Source organism: Onychostruthus taczanowskii, unplaced genomic scaffold (genome assembly GCF_017590055.1).
Source record: "Onychostruthus taczanowskii isolate IOZ18803 unplaced genomic scaffold, ASM1759005v1 scaffold17, whole genome shotgun sequence".
NCBI classification, from domain to species: Eukaryota; Metazoa; Chordata; class Aves; order Passeriformes; family Passeridae; genus Onychostruthus; species Onychostruthus taczanowskii.
The window spans coordinates 403,343-425,398 of NW_024498906.1; the positions used below are offsets into that span (position 1 = coordinate 403,343).

Genomic DNA, 22,056 nt, shown 5'->3' on the forward strand with positions numbered 1-22,056 from the left:
ACCCCGGGCGGGAGGCTCGGCGGCTCGCTCCTCCTCGCGGCCGTGGGATTCCTGTCTCCGGGTTTTCGGGCCGCCCCTTCACACCCGCCGCCGGAGCGGGACGGCGTGAGAGCGAGCGAGCGAGCGAGCGAGGCGGCGCGGATGTGCCCCGGCTCCCCGCAGCGGCAGCGGCGGCGGCGGATGCTCGGCGGCAGGGAGGGAGCGAGGCGATGAGCCGCCCGCCGGCGGCCGCCCGCGAGTGACGGCGGCGGGCAAGGAGCGGCGGCGGCCAGGAGGAGAAGGACGAGGAGGAGGAAGAGGAGGAGGAGGGCAGCGTTCCCCGCCAGTGCCCGCGGGAGCCCGGGAGAGCTCCGGCCGAGGGCTCGGCCATGCCCTTCGCCAAGCGGACCGTGGAGCCGCAGCGGCTGTGCCGGCGGCAGCCCGCCGCCTCCGTGCTGGAGGAGAGCTGGGGCGCGGAGCCGCCGCCGCCGCCGCGGGACCCGCCGCCGGAGGAGCCGGGAACGGCGAGCGAGGGCGCCGAGGCGGCTGGCGGCGGGGAGAGGGAGGCGGCAGCGGTGCTGATGGTGCTGGACCTCTGCTCGGTCAGCAACGTAGCCCTGTCGCGGATCCTCCGACAGCTCTCCGACGTGGCCCGGCACGCCTGCACCCTTTTCCAGGAGGTCGAGGCTGACATCCAGGGTACCCACCGCCGCGTACGGGCGCTGCACGGCCGCATCGCCGGCCTCCAGGGAGCCGTGCGCGGCCTCGACCCCAAGCAGGAGGCAGTGCGTAAGTACCACGGAATGCGGGATGGATGGGGAGCACCGCGGGATGGATGGGGCGCACCGCGGGATGGATGGAGCGCACCGCAGCACGGGGCGCCCGGCGGGGAAAGCCATCCCCTGGCAACCTGCCGTGCAAAGTTTGGGGCCAGAGTCGGTGGGAAAGGAGCCCTGGCGGGGCAGCAGAGTGGGAAGGGAACGGGCGCGGGTCGGGTCGGGTCTGCGGGCGCCGCTGGGCGCCGCGGCGATGCCGGCGGGAGGGATGATGTCAGTGGTTTGTGCCTTACGTAAGGAGCTGGCTGGCGGGGCTCTCGGGACGCATCTTCTGCAGCCAAGGGTTTGGCCAGGGAGGGGGACGAGGTCTGTCAGCTGGGCGCCGGGACTGATGGAGATGATCCGCCGCACTCGGGCATATTTGGGTTTTCTGCCTTTGCCGGCCTGTCCCCCTTCCCCGACAGATACCTTCCCCTTAGAAGCGTCTCTGAATTCCCGATCGAACGCTCTTTAGAAGAAATAATAAAACTGCTTCGTCGTTACCTAACTGTCGGGGCCATAAAATAAGGGAAGTTTGGCTAATGACTTCTTTCTGTTTAAAGAGTGGCCCTGAAGATCGAAGAGGGGAGGGTGGAGGAGGGGGAGGAGGATAAAGATCAAGGCAATATAGAACTTCTGTTGTGAGCAGTGCTTGAACCCAAACTATAAAAGCAGTGAAAAGCTCCGTAGTCCTAACAGCTGCTGATTTCTGCTGAATATGGCTCGTGTGTGTTATGAGCAGTGCTTGAATCCTGTTTCTTCTCCACCCAAACTATAAAAGCAGTGAAAAGCTCCGTAGTCCTAACAGCTGCTGATTTCTGCTGAATATGGCTCGTGTTCACAGCAGTTTAAAGATTTTGTACTCTCGCTGGTGCATACGCTTCCCAAGCACTTGTGGATACGTGGGGTTTTTTGATAGGTAGGGCTGTGGGTTGGAAGTCTGGAGTAGCAGAGATTGGTATTGGTTCTGACCCTTCAGTGTCTGTTTCAGGAAAAGCAGTGGCTTGAAAGGAGAATTTGACTTAGTTTTTGCCTTTTGCTGTACCCCTCTAAATCCTGAGTAGCTTCACTAAGTACAGCAAAGTGAGTTTGCACCAGGATAAGTAAGACCTTCTTCTAGGTGTTTTTCATAAATATGCCATTTAAAAAATTGTGCTTTAGATTTTCTCCCCATTGGAGCTTTGTGGAATATACGCAACTCTTGTAGGATCAGTGAAGCTGTCCTGATTAACAGAATCAAGCCTTAAGTGTTCAACGGTATTTAAGCTGCATACTCAGCATCTGTACAGTGGCAGTGACTTTGCTGGGGATGTATTAATGTGCATCAACCATAGATGAGACTGAGGGAGATTTTTTGTGGTTTCAGGATGAGTGTGTAATCAGAGCAGAGTGCTTGGCTGTGATTGGAAACTGCAGTGAGAAGGAGGCTTGGCTGGACTAGTGAGGGAACTGTCTGAGGAAATGAAACTCCTCGTATCACATTCTCATCTGTAGGTCTTTGAGCTGAGTAAGTGTGGGTATATACTATGTAAGTGAGAGCAGAGCTTAGCTGTTCTAATCTGTATGGCTTTTTTCTTTCTGGATTGTGCAAGTGCAGCTTGTTTGCAAATCACAGAGCAAAATCTTGATATTACAGCACAGTTATGTCATCTGCTTAATTAGAGAGTCTGGCTTTATCCCTGTGATGATAAATTTTTTTTAGTGTTTGTTTTTCTCTTAAATCCTTCTCTCTTTAAGAGGGGAGAAATTTTTGGTCACAATCTTCCCTGTGTTTGCCAGCTGTTCCTCCTTCCTCTTGTATACAGCACAGTGCCTCTGATAGATCTGCAGGTGTCCCTAGGTCTGGTCAGCCAAGGGATCCTCCACAGCGCTGGGCTTTGCCCCCACCCATCCTCCAGTAGGTGTGTGTCTTGCCTGCAGCTGTACAGCTGCTCAAAGCACACCTCCCTGTCCTCATCACTTCTCTCCATGCAGCGCTGCACCACATCTTCCCTGAAGGTAAAAGCCTCGATACAATCCAACGAACAGGAACAGTCAACTTCTTTGCCTCCTCTGGCTGCTTTTATTCCCCCTCCAGTGTTGGATCAGCAGAGCTGCATTTGCATAGTGCTGCATCTGAACATCTCAGCTGAGACCCAGAGCTGAACAGCACCACTCTACACATTATCTCCTCACATTCCCCCAAAATCCGTACACCCCCAGAGCAATACCTCCCTTTGGCCTCCGGACCGCTCACTGTTCCTGAGGGACAGATAAAACTGCCTGGCAGGGAGCTGCCCATCTTCCCTGTAGTGTATAATGATAGTGTGCTTTCTCCTCTCTGGGCTGACGCCTCCTCCTTCATTATTCCTTTCAGCAAGACTATGCTAATGTTTGTTTTATGCATGAAGTGCCTACATAATTCACTCCTGAAAGTATTACACTCAAGTTACTACACCCAGTTGTTTTTTTGAAACCAAGAGAGCAATCGCAGGTGGTCACAGATCTGCCCAGGACCTAATCAGCATCACATTAAGGCATACTGATTTCTATCTCCTGTGGTGAGCATGGAAATGATGGGATGGCCTCAGGGCTGTCTTTTGGCTGTCCAGCCCAAATGACACATCTAAGAATAATTCAGAACTGGCTGGAGGTTTGGACTCACAACCGCAAGGAACAAGCTGGTGACAGGCATGCAGCCACCCCACCCATGGCATGACTGTAATGGCTGCATTGAATTTATTACGTATGATGAGTCTGGAGGGGCTGGGCTTATTGATGCATTGACCAAGACACCATGTACTGGGATGTTAACACCAGGACAGTGCAGCCCAGCCACAAGTTTTTCAAGTATTCAGTTTAAAACTATGAGCCTATCTCGCCATAGTGAGACATTCTTCATATTCCAACTTCAAATGCAGTACAGTGATTTGAGAATAATGCTGCTGGACACACCCCAGATATTGAGCTGTGACAATGGAAGGTCTTTTTCTCCAGGCCTCATAAGCCAGCTGTATTCTGAGATTCCCCTGTGAACACTCAGGCTGCATTAGGAAAAGGAAATTATGGGCTAATGTCATCTCAGGAGCTATAGGAGCCAGTGGTTAGAGGGGCATTCCTTGCCCAGAATACCATTCCTTGGCATTTGTAGAGATGATACCAAGGGGAAGGAGAGCAGGAAAGGAGTTCTCTTGAAAATAGCATATAATACAGTTTTACAGTTTTTACAGTTTTACAGTTTTGCATATAATACAGTAATGTTGTATATTATACTGAAAATTATGTATCATTATATTTAAACATCTATGTTGGATTCAGGGAATATTAATGAAGAATTAAAATTAATTAAAACTGGCATTTTTCCAGTAATGCTTAGCACTACTGTTGTCATTTTCACGGGGCCTTAACATTCTCAGCTCTGTTGGTGTTGCAATGGTGAACATTTGCAAGTATGTGTATACTCTGCTTTAAGAAAAGTATTTAAAGTCTTCTACTAAGCTACTGGTAAAGGTATTTACCTATGTGTTGCCCTTTGTTTTTGTCACTGTTCTGTGTGATTGGAAAACTTTGTTAGGCACAATAAAGAATAGATTCTGGGCAGTTGCAAGCAGGTCATCTTCAAAAATTCAAAGTCCCTTGCCTCTGCCTCCCCAGATGCTGCTTGTCCTTTCATCTTTCTTTTAAGCTTCTGGCCAGCCAGCATCTTGCAAATATGAATCCTTTCCTGTCCTCTGAATGTAAGAGAAACAATGGTGAGAAATGCTTTCCTGCTCAGCTCCTGAACTAACTACTTTGCCCTTCTGCCACTCCACTGCTTTTCATCGTGAGCAGTTCCAGGGTCTGCTTCTAAAGCAGAACCATGTGGGAATAACATGATTGTTGTCAGTCTGGATGTTGCTTAGAGTTTTCTTGTTGGCAGCAAGAGAACTGAGCAGTGTGGTACTGCCCAGTTTTATTATTAGATGCTTGATTATCTTGGTAATATGGAAACATAGAAGTTCTAGACTAGTGTGTAGACTTGGGATTCAGTGCCTCCATGGTTATTTGGAAAGATGATTTCTCAGTCTAGGGGACTAGAGATCTGGCAGTTTAAGTGGAATATTGTACTTTACAGAAACTGATGATGTTAGTCATCTTGCTTTTTGAATAATAGGCAACAACCGGGCAGCAGATTTTGAAAGCCCTAGCTAATGAGATCCTTTTTGCACCCTGGCATCCCAGAGAATTCCACACATTCCAGACTTTTTTCAAAAGCATCAATGTGTTACAAGTAGCCAATCTTTTTAAAAGCTGTATGGTTTCCAGAAGTTGCCTGCTGTATCTTCATTGCTCCACTTTTCCATTCCTGATTTTGCTATTTGCTAAGTTAGTGATGCAGCTGCTTCCAAGTGTGGGGATCTCCCGTGTTACTCTGCTCTTCAGAGGCCCTTGGATCTCTACAGTGAGCTCCTCTGTAGGATTTTCTTTTTTCCTGAAGTGTCAGTATTGAGATAAAAAAGACAGCTCTGAACTGATTCTTTATAATTTTAGGCTTTGCATTAGTTTATTCTGTTTGATTGAAGTTGGCTACTGAGAACAGCCTGGCAAGTTTCACTCTTGCTCTTAGTCTCTTTCCTTGCGCTTTTTAGGTGGTTTTGGTTTGATTTTCTTTGGTTTGGGGTTTTTGTTAGTGTGGCTTTTAACCACACTGATATAATGCTTTTCTGTTTGGGTTTTGAGCGCTGCAGGGAAATGTTTAATCCCTTATAAGGTTTTCATGTATTTTCTGCCACAATCCTAACATTTTTACAAAGCATATGTTGGAGCCAAAGCTCATCAGAAAATGCACTTCCTCCTCCTTGACTTAATGTGCTGAAGTCTCAATTGCTGTTGAAATGTAATCAAGAAATTGTCATGCTTCCATCTCAGAATTCAGTTGCATTGTAAGGCCATCCTAGGCTTAGGATTGGTGAGCATCCATGCAGAGATCTTCAAGGAGGTACATAAGACCTTAAGAGTAGATGCATCTTGAAAGAAAAATATCCATGTTGGGAAGATAAGTATTGCACTTTATCTCAGGTTCTCAAGAGCCTTGAGATTCAAAGTGCAATTTTCATTGTATGGATTTTCTGTAGTACTGAGGTGCATCTCCATGGGTTGGATACATTTATGCAAAAACATCTCAGATACTGCTGGAGACAAAACAGAAGAGATTCCTAGCTTCCTTTAACTTTGTATTATTGTCCTTTATAGTTAGTGACCTGTCTAAGTGTGAGGGAAGTTACACTTTTAGAGGTGCACACTAATGTAACCCGGGGGGCATGAAGCAAGAGGATGTATTCAGAGCTCCCTTTGTACACTGAAATGATATTAACTGGCAAGTCTTTTTTGGGTGCAGAATAAAACCTCCAAAGAAAAGCAGCTGTACACTGGATATAGTAATCCATCACTTTCAGCTTTGTTTCCTTTACCTGCCCAAATGGAGTGACACAACCTCTTCACTTGCCCTTTTGGAAAAGGAGAATGGCTTTTGGCTTTACTTGCCAGGTTTGGTTTGTTGGTGTTGTGCTGGTCACTATGTACTCATTTGTGTTACAGAACTCACCTCTCTGGTACACTTGCCCATGAATGTAAATAACCCAAGCTGTGGCTGTGGGAATGTTGGAGAATTTCCTCAGTGCATGGTTTCTTCTAAATGCAGAGGATTGATGGCACATTATCAGAGTGGAAAGGAGAGGGAGGCCAAAGCATGGGCTTTCCTTCTTACCTTTACTGCTGTCAGAACAACAAAGGGACAGAGGAAGAAAAACCTGCTCATTTAAGGATCCCATCCCCACTTTACCTTAACATTGTTAGAGCACCATTAGCTAGAGTACTGTGATTTAGCAGAAAAATGCCTTATCTTTGTTTACAACATGGTGATAGAAGACCTTTAACACAGGAACACAACCATTCAGAGGCTTTGCTTGAGGTATTTTTTTCTCATGCATTTAGTATGTGATAAAAGCTAATGGGATGGAATTTGTCAGGTGGCTTTGGCAGAAATGTAACTTTTTGAAAGCTGGGGTTGTCACTTTCAGTCCTGTTAGCTTGTGGAATGCAGACTCTGGTCTCTTTGCGGATAAAAGCATAGTGTAAAATCCTTTGTCCTGCCAAGGCCAGTGAGATGCTCATTGGAAAGGCTCTGAGAGCTCAGTGCTCAGGTAGACTCACTAGACTTTGTCTGGCACAGCCTGGTAACAGATGAAGAGCAGAAAGCAGTGGTTTACCTCCAAAGCCATTCCCTGTTATACAGGTGTAAATCTTCTAGAGTTTTGCTGAGTGTAATTTTCTTGGTCTTCCACTGGTGTAGCTCAGAAAGCCTTTGCCTGTTCTATAGCCCCTTGCTTATCATTCCACAAATAGTACTTAAGCTAATGTACCAGGTTTGAATGTTTGGGGATTTTGTTGCTAGATGGAGAGCCTGCCAGTTAAAAAAACATATCAAAAAACATTCAGTGCTTGATTTCCACCTCACTGCAGCTACACAGCTGTGTAATATCATAGTAGTTACTGCAGCTTCTTTCTGGCTCATGCTCAAGGGCCAAGCAAGAGTCTCCAGTGGGCTTATTAGAAATTTGCTGGAAATGTTTTAGCTCCTTTAAAACCAATAAGGTTTCCTTTACACAGGAGCAAAGCTGCAGAGAAAATAGAACCAGACCTGTAAGAGACATGAACTTACTGTGCATCTAATGGTTTAGCAGAAATTCTTCCTACAGCCCCTTTTAAAACTCCATGCTTCTATTTAAAAGCCTTAATAGCATAATGTTTGTGTTCATACTGAAACATAAGATGGATGTTCCAGTGAAATCAATGGAGTCATTCCTACTTTTGGTTAGTTTCCCTGCTCATACAGGGGAGATAAGGTGATTAAGAAATAAATGGACTCTGGTAACTTGCTGAGGGTGTGGGGAGGTCATTCACCTGTTGATTCAGATGCATAAGAGATGGTCCTTTTCCTTTTTGAAAGATTAAGGGCTTGGAGTGTTTCCAAAAAACTCTTGCACGGTTCTCAAATGTCCTTGGACTGAGGGAAGGACTTGCAAGAAGGAAATATAAATACCCAATTTCAGGATGCCACTCAGCTGCTGTTTTGAATCAGCAGAATCAGGTTTTGTTGGCATTTCTTACATAGGTTTACCTGTTCTAAGGCTTCAGTTCCGAGGATCGCATTAGGCTGATCTGGCAGAGATGTGCAAAGGTGCAGAAAAAGAATGGGAACAGTCCTTACTGATCCCTGCCATGAGCCAGTCCCAGCCTCTTCTTCTCCATTCAGACAAAAGCAGACTTCTGAAGTGTGTCTGTTTAAAGGCAGCACCTGGTTCTTCCTCTCTCCAAACTGGACAGCAAAAGAGATTGGGTGCAGGGGAGGGACAGCTGTTTAAAAAAGCCCCTGATCTGACACATTTCCTTCAAACATGTACCTAAATCAAGCAGATACCCCTGGAAACTCTTAATAGCAATGCTGTAATCTCAAAGTGGGGAAAAAATAGGACCAGCTGATGTGAGTAATACATGTGTGTGTTTTAAATGCATTGTTGCAAGGTTGCGTGGTCGCCGGAGTCAGAGAGCTGGGATTTCTCAAAGGCCGCTCTTTCCAATCACTTGGCATCTCCATGTAATCAGAGGCTGACATCAGACTCTCGATTGGAACTACTTGAGCTATTAGGCTGTGAAGAGCAGAAACTCTCTGTGTTACCCAGTGTGTATGAGGGGGGAAGGTTTTTTTCACTTCCTTTGATGTATTAGCATCAAGAGAGGGAGTCTTCCCTTCATTCCTAATTGCTTCTCGTCTTTGAATTTATATACCAATATGTAAGTAACTGCAGAGGGAGATAGCAGAATTTATAAAAAGTTCAAAAAGGCAGGGCTTAAAGCATGATTAAAATAAAAGATAGCATAGTGTGTATGCTGTTTTTAGCTGAAATATCTCTCTAGAATACTTTCCATTTACATTCTCATTATATCTAACTGCTTCTAATGCACTGCTTAGTTTAACAACTGGCATGTTTTTAGGGTAGATTTTATAGTAGATATACACCCACTGTGTTCTTAACTTGAGACTTTAAATTGCAGTATCTGTATTGGACAATCTTTTCTTATACCTTCTTGGCTGAAGGCAGGAAAAAAGCAATACTGATAGGAACCTAATTAAGCCTGTAGTCTTATTATACCGGGAGCTGTGTGCTTGAAATGCTGCTCAGTTCAATGAGTGCTGCGTGGCACTGCCATGTTAAGTCCCAGCAGAGGGTGACATACTTTTTTTTTAATAAGATCACTGTAATTCTTACAAAGCCACCATGGTTTTCTCTTTCTTTTCAGCTGCCAAGGCAGTTGGACTTTGAACTACAGCCACTCAGACCGAGTCCCTGAGAAAGTTTGGAGGAGACGTTTTGCGAAAGTGTGCATGTGATTAAGGGGAATGAGCATGTGTTTGTGCTATAAATATGCACAGAATCTTCGGGCCTCTGCAGCTTTTTTCCCTGCCTTCTCAAAGTGTTTTTGTTATCTTGACAATGTTTGAACAGACTTTTAAGTTGACCTGGACAGAGGGTGAGCTGGGGAAAAAAGGTGCTAATCCTTCTTGAAGATGTGTGTATCAGTGGCTACAGAATTGGGTCATTTTTAGGAGCAGAATATGTAAGGTGCACTGAAAAATTCCAGTGTGTTCAGAGGCTTTGAACTGCTTTAAAGGCAAAACTGGGCTCTCTGTGCATGCTCAATTTTGCCTGATTTTTTTTCTTTCCCAAAAAGGCATTGCCAAGCATTGTTCTCTTCAGAAGCCATGTCCATGATTGCAGAAATCAGATCTTTTGGATGATGAAATTCAAGATAGGCACCAGTAACTCGCTGTGATGCTCAGAGGCAAACTTTTTTAAGATGCTATACATGTTTCACTGCATCCAGTACTTAGCGATCTAGTGATCTATGATAAGGGGTGATTTAATTTTAAGTGAAACAAGAGATTAATTATGATTTAATGCTTACCATGCAAATCAGAGGAAGTCCAAAGAATGGATACTACCCAGATTTTTTTTTTCCCTGTGAAGTTTATTTACTTGCAGACTTGCAGGAAAAAGAGGGCTAGTTCTTGTCATAGGCATGGTCTTTTCTTTGGTGAAGTGGTATTTGGTTAAATGTTGTATACAGGAGGAGAGTCAGGAGATGTATCTTAATTAATTTCTACGAAAAGAAATCATATATCATGGATTGACCACTGACTTTCACATGCCCAGCCTTAACCCTGGAAACTGCATAGCTCTGCACAGACCAAATTTTTAATGCAAGCTTTTTTTCTTTCTTGTATTTTTTTTGGGGGGATGACTTTCTCATGCTTATTCAAACCCACTTCTGATTGGTTCTTCTGCCTCAGGCTGTACTAAACTCAGCTCCTCTGGCCTTCCTCTACCCCAGCAGTTAAAATCATCACAGAGGCTCCTGTCTCAGCACTGAGGAGATCTCATCTTCCCTCCTGCGTTGACTGTTCCTTGCAACAAGTATTGCTGCAGGAACCTGAGATCTTGGTCTCTGCAGAAAATTGCCTGAAGCCTTGCACACGGTTAGCATACCAAAGACAAATTTTCTCCATAAGTTGGATTATTCTGGCAGCACTGTTTTAGCCTTGTTTCTTATCCAAAACAAGTATTAAGGAATAGCACATTCTGTGTGTATAGCAGGGAAGGGGGTAGGTGCGCTGGTATCTCACACCAGCCATTCAGGAATTTTATATTTGTTACTCAGCTACAATTTCAACTACATGGCCACAATGTAGAAATCATAAAAGAGGCTGCCAGGTAAAGGAGAGGACAGATTATTCCTACTGCATTTGGAGGAAGGTCTTGTTCTTTATTAGAAACTAGAAAATTCACTGGGGAAGGAATCCTATATAAATGTTCCAATCTAATAAAAAAAAGTGCTCCAGTTGGACCTCACATTTAATTCAGTGTGAAAGTCAGTCTTTGCATGGCATAAAAGCTGGAGAAAACCAGGCTTCATTAGTACCACTCTTTGCAAACCTGGTTGTTCATATTCCTCTTTCCCCTCCAGAATTGCTGATTATTTCTTTTCAATTTCAATATTGGTTTTTTTTGAAACTTAGTGCTTTGACCGACTTTCATTTTGTGCCATCCTATCCTTTGCTCCTCTTCTCATGGTGGTTTCACAGGGCTATACTTTTACTTTTGTCTTAATAGAACAGACACCACCCCCTCACTCCCTTCGTGGTGTGAATGAACAGTATTAATTTTTACAACTGTGGTTTATTCTCCATTGATTATCTTTAATGTGGTGCTGTCTTGTTCAGTTAATAAACTACCTGCAAAGATGTAATTATTCCCCTCCCCCAAACATAACCTGCTTTTAATAGATGTTGTAAATGCACTCATTAAAAGCACTGGTTTAAGTTCCTGTACTTTCAAATTGCACTGTAGCTGAAGCATATTTTGTGGCAAACATTACTCTGCTAATATTCTAAAATAAGTATCACTACTTCATTACTTCAGTAGTATTTTTAGGCCTCTGTTACAGCTGCCACAGGCTTGATTTAGTCTTATGCCAAGACAGAGGTTGGATAAACTGTGCTCTGGACAAAACCCTCCTAAGGGAAAGTAGGAGGCTCACCTGAAGTTTTATCATTAATTATAGATCTCTGTTAGCTGATGTGAATCAGCATCCAGATTGAAGTATGACCTAGGGTATTTACCCCGTTTGTGCTGTAAATATTTTTAGGGACCTCTGTCAATGCACCCAAAATTTAGAGTATGATTCTCTTTCAGATCTAACAATAAAATCATGTGCCTACAGGCACATATGAAAATGAACACCTGTATTTGAGAAGTGCTGTGTCTGTAAATGAGTGAATGGGTTACAGCTACATTTAGCAGCTATAATGTGACTATTCATTTATGAAATTGTCCAAGTGGAACTTAACACAAATTATTAGTGTAGATTAAACGTATCTTTCATTTATCTGCCTGTTCCTAAGAACCCAGTAGAATGGCAATTAGTTAAAGAAAATAAGAGGGAACTGTAAAATATCATAGCTCAGGCTGATTTCCTTTCTGAGTCTTATTTGGCTTTAGATCTGTCTTGATAAGCAGCATCTTGGACTGTGAGACTAAAACATTCTGCCACCATAAAATAAGTAAGTGTGCCCATTTTTGTGCAGACCTTTTTGAACGACAATTGGAATAGGTTTTCCTCAATGAGGAAGAAAAACAAGAGGTTCTGCCTCAAAATTCTGTGTGTCACTAGAGGAGGAACAATTTTGTGTACACACACACACACACACACACACACACACACACACACAGATGTATACACAGAAAGAAATGCTTATCTAGATAATGGAAGAAGACCAGTGGAGAGACTGGACAAGGTCATATTGGTCACTGGGATTAGGAAAGTTTGATGAATGGGAGAAGAAATTTACAGCGATATTAGCAGCAAACTGGTCAAATGAGAGAAAATATTTAGTACCCCACCTCTCACTACATAGGTAAAAATTGAAGGTAATTGATGTATCTTGTTTTTTGCTTGTTTTGACTTTGTATCTTCATCCAAAAGCATCTCATGGTTGAGTTCACTTCCTTCCCATTCCCTCCTTCTCTCAATGGAAGATAAGTTTGGACTCAGAGATTGTGATGTTGTTGATGGAAACTCTTCTGCTGCATGTAATGGGTGAACAGCATTGAGATACATCTTGCTTAGGGATGTGGAAATTCTGCTGTTTGGTACTTGCATACTTGCAAGAGTGAAAACTTTGCTTTTGAATGAACTTCCCCTGCAATATTACAGCAAAGGTTGAAAAATAAAATTAAAACATAAAAAAGCCAAGTTAATGAAATAAAATCTTCCAGGAAAACAGATGGGTAAGTGACAGGTAAAGTGATGCAAGTCTGGGTCATAGGGTGGACTTGATAATCTCAAAAGGTCTTTTCCAGCCTAGTTCATTCTGTGATTCTGTGATACAGTGTCATTTGCAGATGCACTAAAGTGTTGTATTTGTTTTCACAAAGAGGTGTCTCCTGTGCCTTTGCTCCCTTTTGAGACAGTCCAACCTCGGGCTTGTTAAATATGTCTCTACAGAAGTTGGCACATACTGACCTTGTTTGCTGCAGTCTGCTCTTCTGTAGCTTCTTGATTCTAGTGGCGTGAGCCAGATGGACAGAGCCCTAGAGCTGAATGTTGGATAGCATAATTAAGTGCTCTAGCATTGAAGGCTGGAGCTGACTGAGACAAACTTTGGCTGATAATGCAATATTTCTTTGTCCAAGTTACATCTCCAGTGTCAAAGTAATTCCTGTTTTTCCTTTCAGATCATATTCCTTGAGTATGAGGATGCTGAATTATATAACAATATTATTTTCATTGACATAATACAGACTTCTTTCTACTACTTTGTGCCCTGATAGCATTACAGGATCATTTTACAAATTTGTAGAGCTTGTGGAAGCTCACCTGAATTTTCCTTTCATATCTGTACAGCCTTTTTTTCTGCTGTGTTTTGGAGTCATGGTGGTCCGTTTGAGTATCATGTGAATTCTGCTCCCTGGAAGTCCCATGTCAGTGTGGTCCTGGCCAAGCACGTTGTGGACACTGGAACTGGTTTATGAGGAAACACAGCAAACAGCTTTTAGGCGGACTCTGGTGCTGTCAGTCAGTGGTTTGTAGCTGTGTAGAGCAGTCTCAGACCCATCCAGGTGCTGAACTCCTCTTCAGTGAGCTGGGAGTGTTTAGTTTTGCAGGCTGGAACTGAGAAGGAGGATCCAGCGGCTAAAATGCTACTGCCTAGGGGACCTGGATTCATCCACTGACTTTTCATGACAGCTTAGGGGGAGGTTGTTAGTGCCATTCAGATCACCAAGTTTTAGCACTCTAAACTTTGGGCCATCCATTCTGTTCAAAGGTGAGCCTGTCTTTCACTCTTGAGCAGAGGAAGTTTCTAGTTCAGATGAGTCCCTTAAGTTCTATGAATGTCACAGTGTGAAGTGGGTACTGCCACAGGCTTTTTGTCACTCTCTTCTCAGGTCTGTGGCAGAGTGACAGCACATCCTTCCTCTCAGAGGAGTTATCACACAAGCAGTGAGAGCAAGTTGGGTTGTGGGGTGGTAGATCCACGACACACAGACCTGTTTTGTAAATGACAGGCAATCTGCAAGGCTGAGACCCTTCCACATCAGGAATGCTTCTGTCCTTTGTGGGCAAATGCTTTCAGGTGCCATATGAAGGCAGTATCCCCAGGTGGGATTCTCCAGTCTTACTTTTCAGCAAGCAGGAGTCCTTGCAGGCTGGAAATGAGGAGATCTGCAGGCCTTGCTCTGTGAGGACTAACCTTAGGTTGGGCTGAGTTTGCAATTGCCAGTCTTTCTTTTGAGGTCTGGCTCGTAGAGGAGATTGAGCTTTCTTATGTTACAGACAGTTTGTCCTGGTTAATTACAGTCATGTAAAGATGAGGTTTTACCTTGGGACTTGGTTTAATTAAAAAACGGTCCTGGGAAGTTTATTAAACATCTATGTTCTATCTGGGTGCCAAGTTCTAACGCTGGTTTTCTTCAGGTGCTCTCCCAGCTTTGGTCAAAAAGCTGGGAGAGCACCTGAACCTGACATCTGCACTAATGAAAGGGGAGGGAGGACAGACTGTCATTCTCTGTCCAGCCAGGTTTGAGCCTGGCAGCTCATTTTTCACAGCTTGGGCTTGTGTCTGGGCTTTGGGGAAATGTTTTTGCAGGTAGTAGGGTCAGAGGAAAAGTTGCACTGCAGAACCTAGTGCTTGCCCTGTGTAGTGGAAAAATCCTGATCATGCATGTGAAATGTGGACTTAGAGGAACTTTGTGTGGGTGGTCTTGTTTTTACTCTTTCTGCCCCCCTTCCTCTCCCTTCCTGCTCACGTATGCTGAAGTCTGTCCTCTGTTTAACTTGAGCTTTTCTAATAATCCTAGATAATATGCAACGAAAACAATAACAAGGTGCCTGGATATACAATCCCTCTGAACTGCAGAAGCCACAAGATCTCTTAGACATTCTTTTTGTTAGTACTGACTTGTGAGAGACCTAGCACTCCATGATGCCCATCTGTTAGCAGCATGTTTAAATGTGATTAATGTGAAAGTTGCAAGAATTGCAATTGCTTTTGCTACTCTACAAGAGAATCTGTCACTGTTAATCTCTTGCAGTACTAAAAGCTTAATAAAGTAAATCTAATGTTATGGAAAGCTGTAGCTTCACTTTTGTTACCATCACCTTAGTGTATTATTAAACTACTGTTAGCTTTTCCTGTGTAGTTCACAAGCATAGAGGGAGTGTAGATATCATGCAAATGCAGAAGAATATTTAAATGATCATTTAAGTATGAAGTCTATCAAGAAAGAGGTGCTCCAGCGTAACAGGGATTTGGACAACATTAGGTTTCATTGTTATTTCTGAGGGTATGTGGACACAACAGGGTGTATTTGAAGTCAGCCCTTTCCCAAAATGCTGGGGAAGTCACAAGCAATGCCCTGATGTGGTTGTTCTTTGCTGTGCCTTGGTAGACATGATTTACCCACCCATGGCAGTAGACATACCTCATTAGTAGTTTAATCAGAACTGTAGCATCTTTAACAGAGACAATAGGCAGGATAAGCAGTGTTATGGCACAAGCAGGGACAGTCTCCTGGAGCAGGCTGACACTTCAGGGAGCAAATAGGGGAGGACCCAGGGAAGGAAAATTACTTGTTTCATTACTTGTTGGAAAGGATCAAAGAAACCATAATGAGTCAGTATCTTTCTTTTTCTTTAAAGAAAATTTCAGAAGAATGATTCAATTAAATAGTAGTTTACTCAAGATCTGCAGGTGGCTTGTAAAGTGTAATCATATCCCCCTTACCTTTTAAACCCAGATCCACAGCTTTGTTCATTTTAGTGGAGGTGGAGATCTCCATTCTTCTATTTACAGTGGCAGTTTGGTAGAGGAGAGGGCTTGTTATAAAACTTCTTGGATTATGGCATGATTACAAGGTGCTTTTGTTTCCAGCAGGGACAGCAACAGTTTTGGTCAAGACATTTCAAAACCGTGTGCAATCTTCTTGTAAGATCATTGGGCTGTAGGACCAAATTGAGACCTGCCTTTGTGTGAAACACCCCCTTGCTCCATCATGCACAGCATCTTCACAGCTGCCAAGCAGCTTGTCCACTTCCACTCATTCCAAAAAGTCAAAATCAGATCAGATATAATAGTGCTGTCAAAGGGGTAGTTACAGAATATATATAGTTGCAGAAATCAGACTGGACTCTATGGGATTTTCTGGTTCTTCCATGTGCCCCTCTATAGTCCAGTCTTTGAAGCATTTAAGAGCTTGAGGTGCCATGATTAAAAGGTTCAAGGACCATGCTTTTTCATTTACCCTCTAAAAGGACAGGCATCAAGTCCACTGGTCTGAGCCATTAGGAAGACTTTCAGGGAAGATTGCTTGTCAGTCAGACTGAGTGCAGCAAAGGGGCTTTCTCCCTTGTACAAAATTGAAGTGCAACTGTTAAATTTGGTTCCTGAGGGCTGTTGTGGCACACCCTGCACCTGTGAGTCTCACTATTGCTCCTGCTCTTTGTCCTGTGAATTGAAGTGATGCCCAGTGTCCTCCATCCATTCTCGACAGGAGAGTCATGTGCCAAAGGCTTCAAGTGGTGGGCTGAGGTGAAGGTCATATAGCATGTTATTAAATTAGGGACTGCTTTGCTCTGCCCCCTCCCCTCAGCTCTTTGGCAGTCAGTATTAGCTCACACTGTGAGAAATTCCAAGGGCTTCTAGGATGGTATTCCAAAGCCTTGCAAAGCTGTGTGTGATAGCATAACATCTGTTTACAGGAGTTCTCACTGATCAGCTCCTTCCTGTACTCATGGTTACAGGGATATCTCTGGAAAAGGGCATTTTTTCATGGCTTGAAAGAGTCTTGGAGACAGGGAGTTAGGGGAAGGAGGATTCAGGTACACCTTAAATGCCTTGCTGTTGAGTTATGCTTTTAGTTCACTTCTTAGCTGTTAAAATGTGGAGGAAAGAGGATTCAGTAAGCAACTGTGTATGTGTTTGTCTTCAGTGAATGCCTGCTCAGGCAAGGCAAGCGTGATTCAGCTACTAGTTAGTGCTGATATACCAGAATTGGCAAGCACAGAACACTCCTGCTACTGGATCTGCCCCAGTTGCTTGATGTGCAGCGATGAATGGATGAACATTCACCAATGCTGTTGCGCAAACAAATAAGTTAATAAAAAGCAGCTGATTGTGTCATTGTCAGATGTAGAAACTCCAGAGTAGCACTGAGATTATTTAAAAACAGATGTTCTTATCTGGAAACTCCTAGAAACATAGAGTGGTTAGGCTTTTTTGGGGGAAAAAAACACAACAGGATAGACACAAAACAAACTCTCTGCTTTGTCTTTAAGTGATTTAATGGTGAGTACTTTCATAACAGTTTTTCTCTTGAAGTCTTATCCCAGGTCTGAGTTTGACAGCGAATTTAGCTTTGGATTATCTCAGAGATAATTGGAGCTGCACTGGCATTCTCCAGTGAGAGAATTAACTCACGAGGAAAAGCTTTTTTAACGGGACACACTGGAAAAGAAAATGCTCTGTGAAAACTGGAATTATACAAACCAGCTGTCTGGCCTCACATGAAGTGATGCTGGCCTTTTGTACCTCCATGTAAGTGGTGTTTAACCCTTGCCATCATTACGGCGTGCTGCTGAGGCAGACGAGGCTCTCAGCTGATGGCGGGGCCGGGAACAAAGCGCGGAGGGACGCGGCCTGTGGCGGCCAGCCGCTAGTTCATTGTCCGGGCAGACAAAGCTTCCCTCATCAATCGCTTCGGGGTTTTTTTTTGCTTTCCCTCCCTCTCCCAGGGAATTCAGTCAAAAGACCGGGCATACGGAGGAGCCACAGCAAGCTGGATCGTTTCCATTTGCGTTTCTCTGCCCTCTGGAGGCAAAAGTTGTCCCCGTGCTTATGGCGTGAGGTGTGCTGAGGGTGCCCCTTCTGCCCCGTGCTGCTCCCCAGGCACTGGTATGGTGCGGGATTGACTCCTCTGCCCATTTCCCTGGGGAGAACGTGGTTTTCTTTTCACCTGTGGGGTTTTGCAGGGCCATGGAAACAGCACAGGGCAGGCAATGTTCGTGTTCTGCTGTAACAGTGGAGGGAGCAGCGCAGGCTCCCTCCCATCCCAGGCATGGCCTGCTGCAGGCTGAAGAGAGAGGGCTCAGGGGAGGGAAAGAATATTCTTTCTTCCTTGAGCCTAATGGCAATCCTGAAATACTCAGAAAAATAGTTTTGATCAGAAAATCGTGGCTGGTAGCAGATGGTTCAAGCAAAGTGTAAGAAGTACTCTAGTAAAAAGTAGTAGCAACTGCCCACACATGAAGCTTTATCATAGAGAAGGAAGGCTTGGCTTTGACAGGTCCTTTGCAGCATGAGCTTCTTATGTGTTGTTTGTTCACTCTGCTGTCATTGCACATGCTACTATTAACTGAGCTGGGCGTGTGTTTTTTGGTTTTTTTAAAATTTCTTCCTAAATTCTTGGCCTTAGTGATGAAACATGGCCAGCAGCTCTGCTGGTTACCTGTGTATTGCCTGGGAACTCTCTGGAATTAGTTTAATTTCTCTGAATACCCACTTGTTCTTGCATTACAAAGCTGGATAATTAAAGAATCACGGAATTCTCTCTCTGTACTATTCATTCCTTTGTGTACCTCTTTCTTGTGCCCTTATATCTAAATTAAATACATTAGACCTCTCCAGTGTCTTTCCATCTGTAGATCTTTTCATGCCACTAATTATTTTTATAAGCTGCTTCTAGAGCTCTTTTATTTCTCAGTATCATTCACAACTCAAAGGAGGCTGCAGACAGCAGTATCCTTATGAGTGTGTTGAGGGAGCTCCTTTCTCCTCAGTTTCTCCCTCCATCCTCCCCATATTTCCAGGCTCAGTGCTGTAGCCTTCCCTCACTAAATCCAATGACTTCAGCCATTGTAAGTGAAGAATAAAGAATCCTTCATTTAGTTACTTATCAGATTAATACACATAAAGCTACAGGCCTAAGCATCTTGGTGAGCTGCCATATCATTTGCTAATCATTAACACAGTTGAAAGACTTTTTCCTTTATTAAAAAAACAAAGTATAGTCTTTAAAGAGCAGTATTTTGCAAGAAGAGAAAGCTGTGTTTGTTTTGAAAGGAAGATTTATTGGGATGATATAATCCAACTTGTGCTATCTCCTCACCTGTTTTTCCTCAGGGAGACCATCAATCTTTATTAACATTTTTAAATCAAAAGATAGAAATGATAGACAAATTCCAGAATGGGATGAAAATGCTAACAAGAGCTGAAAGAGAAGTCCTTTCCTTTTAATACCTGCTGAAATTGAATTCAAAGAGGATTTAGTTCACTGTAGATGTGTGTGATCTCAGAGCAGTGTTGTGGCTTCAGTCCTTTGTAGCACAAGATCCGACAGAAAGAGCAGTGGTGCGTGGGTCCCATCTGGAAGGATTTATCATCTGAACTCGTAATGCTGCGCTTGCTTTTTATTTTTCCATCTAATCTTTTTGCACTTACATGCTCCATGTGAAACAGCTTTGAGTGGGTCCTGTACTTGGCTGGGTCCAGCTTCTCACCTTGCTTTGCCATTTCCTTCCTTGAGCTGCCTCTAGCACAGCTGATGCTTTCCTTATCCTGTGGGCTGTCCCTGCCTCTGACTTTTGCAGTGCTGGCTTCACCACAGCATTAATACACACAGCTAGATGCTGCCAGTTCTGTCTGGTGATGGATGTTGTCCTGCACCCCCAAAGCTAGCACAGGTTTGACAGAACTTAATTTTTCAGTCCCCTCCTTGGTGCCATACCTGCATCTGACCTGTGAAAGTGCATTCAAAGAAAAATAAGTCTTTATAAGTGCTGGGAGGATGCTTGAAGGCTTTAGAGAGAACTTGTCCCTCAACTAGCATTGGAAGGACATTTGCTGAAGATGCAGCAGTTAAGCTTGTACTGTTGAAGTTCACTCTCATTTCAGGAGAACACTTCAGTACAAGTCACACACAGAGATGTTCAGTAGCTCATCTGGGACTACCTGAGGTCTCTTCCCTCTGAACGTAATCTATGACACCTTGTCTATGCATGAGAAAAAAAAATTTGCTCCATGAATTAGGAAGAATATTAGACAGAAAAGACAGAAAAGGTTGTTTTCAGTAGACCATTAACTGGTGCCTCTCTCAGATAGGAAAGTGGCAAATCAGGCTGAAAAAAAGATTGTTTTCAAAATTGTCCTACCCTTTACTTTCTTCACTCTCACAAAAAGTAATCTTGTGACCCCAGCAAGGGAAAGCATGGAGCTTGTCTGACTGTGGTCTTTTAACACAGTCTGAGCATGGCAACCTTATCTATAAAGTCTAACATCCACAGATACCCACATGCAGGTTAAATATTTATTCATCCACATATTTAAACTGTAATATCATGAGTTATTAGATTTAGTCACACATTTTAACTTTGTTTTCAATATTCTTTGTGGCTATTTGTAGTTTGTTGTGTAGGGAAATAAATAGCAAAACCCAGGGTTTTTCTTATTCACAGATAAAGGGTACTATGCTGTGATTCCAGTGACTCATTTTTCTTTCTTGACTCACTAACAACAAATTAATCTGCAGCTCTTCAGCACTGAACTACACTGGGTGAGAGTTAGAACTGTGGGCTATATTGAAGAATCAGACCATTTTCTGATTTGTTTTACCTTTTTGATCTAGTGCAGTGTATTACCTGTGTTAAAACTAAACAGAATTAACTCTGTAATCTCTAGTGTACAGCCTCAATTTCTTTTTCAAATTAGCTTTGAATAACAAGAGATAGTTACTGTTGACATTTGGTCAACAAAATATTTTTTTAATACCTAATAAATAGAAATGTCTGATAGTTCTCATTTTTTAATACAGAAAGCAAAGAATGACTGCTCCTTAGGGAAATAAGGCACTGTTTGGGAGTCCTGGAACAGCCAAGCTATGTGAGACAGTGCAGCACATCCTGAATTTATGCTGTGTAACAGAACTTTTGGCAGAGCAGAACTGCCATATATGAATGAATTTGATGGACCTGGGTCACATCTTTCCTATGGAAGCAATTGTTGCTGGATGGTTTTAGAGTAATCTCCTCCAAGGCAATCAGGGAGGTAATTTCTTCCCTAGCTGACTCTTCCAAACATACCTGTGCATTCATGATCGTGCAGAAGGCAATGTTTGGGAGCAAATGAGACAGGCATAGTTCTGTAGTTTAGGCTTGATGTACTTAATTTGCCATATCTCTCTGGGAAAAGCCTTAACCCTAATTACTGGTTTCTCTGTGAAAGCATGTAAGAAATCAGCTGGTTTTAGCAACAGAAATTTTGTCTCAGAGATGTTCACTAATGCTGAATTCTGGACCAACACCAGGAGATAGGGTTTTGTTTGTTTGTTTGTTTGTTTTTCTCTGAAGAGTTGTAAAATATTCATATTCTTTGTGTGTGAGCATTATTCACAGGGTGGTGGGTGACAGAGGCTTCTTCATGGGTCAGGCTTTGCTGCTGTGGCTTCTCTTGCCTGTGCAAAGCCACTGTGAAATTGGAGGAATTTCTGCTGACAGTTTGAGACGTTCTAAGGTGAGGAATGGGATGAAGCACAGCGATTGGGACTAATCTATTCTTCTCTAGCCTTTCTGCTTTGGAAGGGCATGACCTTCAGTGCATATGGACCACAGTGAACACACTGAGTGGATATATGAAATGTCTCTGAGGAAAGAAGCAACTTTAAATTTAGTGTTCAAATGCAAGTAAGAGAGAGAGAATGATATTGGAATAGACACAGGAGTCTCAGAAAGGACAGGTGCCTTGTTTTAAACAGGCGCTACTTACAGTTTAATTAGATTCCCATGTTACTCCCTAAGTCTGAAGGGAAATGGAAGAGGTATTCAAAATTCCAAAGCCTATGATTAGAAATTGGACTAGTCTGAGCAGGTAACAAAATCTGCCTTTTTCTCTTTGTCTCTCTCAGGAGTGCCGTGGCTGATGGGGGAAAATTTGCTTCTTGTGATTGGGTGACCTGATTTTGTCTCCCACTTGCTCAACACAGCCTCTTGTAAGAAAACGACTGGTCTTAAATTCATACATAATTGCACAGCGGGGAGACTGGGTTTAAAAATGCAGATTTCTGTGTATTAGGGATCAGAAATCTGTTTTGAACCCTTGAACTTCCTTTGTTGTTTAAATGGCCACCTACAGAAC

At 43.5% G+C, this 22,056-nt stretch overlaps 1 protein-coding gene across 1 annotated transcript in view; it reads left to right on the forward strand.

Moving 5' to 3' along the window:
• The first annotated feature begins 269 nt into the window (after positions 1-269).
• Positions 270-22,056, forward strand: part of NHS (NHS actin remodeling regulator) — a 243,113-nt gene continuing 221,326 nt past the window's right edge. Inside the window, exon 1 of the mRNA XM_041399988.1 lies at positions 270-768. Within this exon, the coding sequence (XP_041255922.1) occupies positions 369-768 (400 nt within the window). The 5' untranslated portion in view covers positions 270-368. The remainder of the gene's footprint in view (positions 769-22,056) is intronic.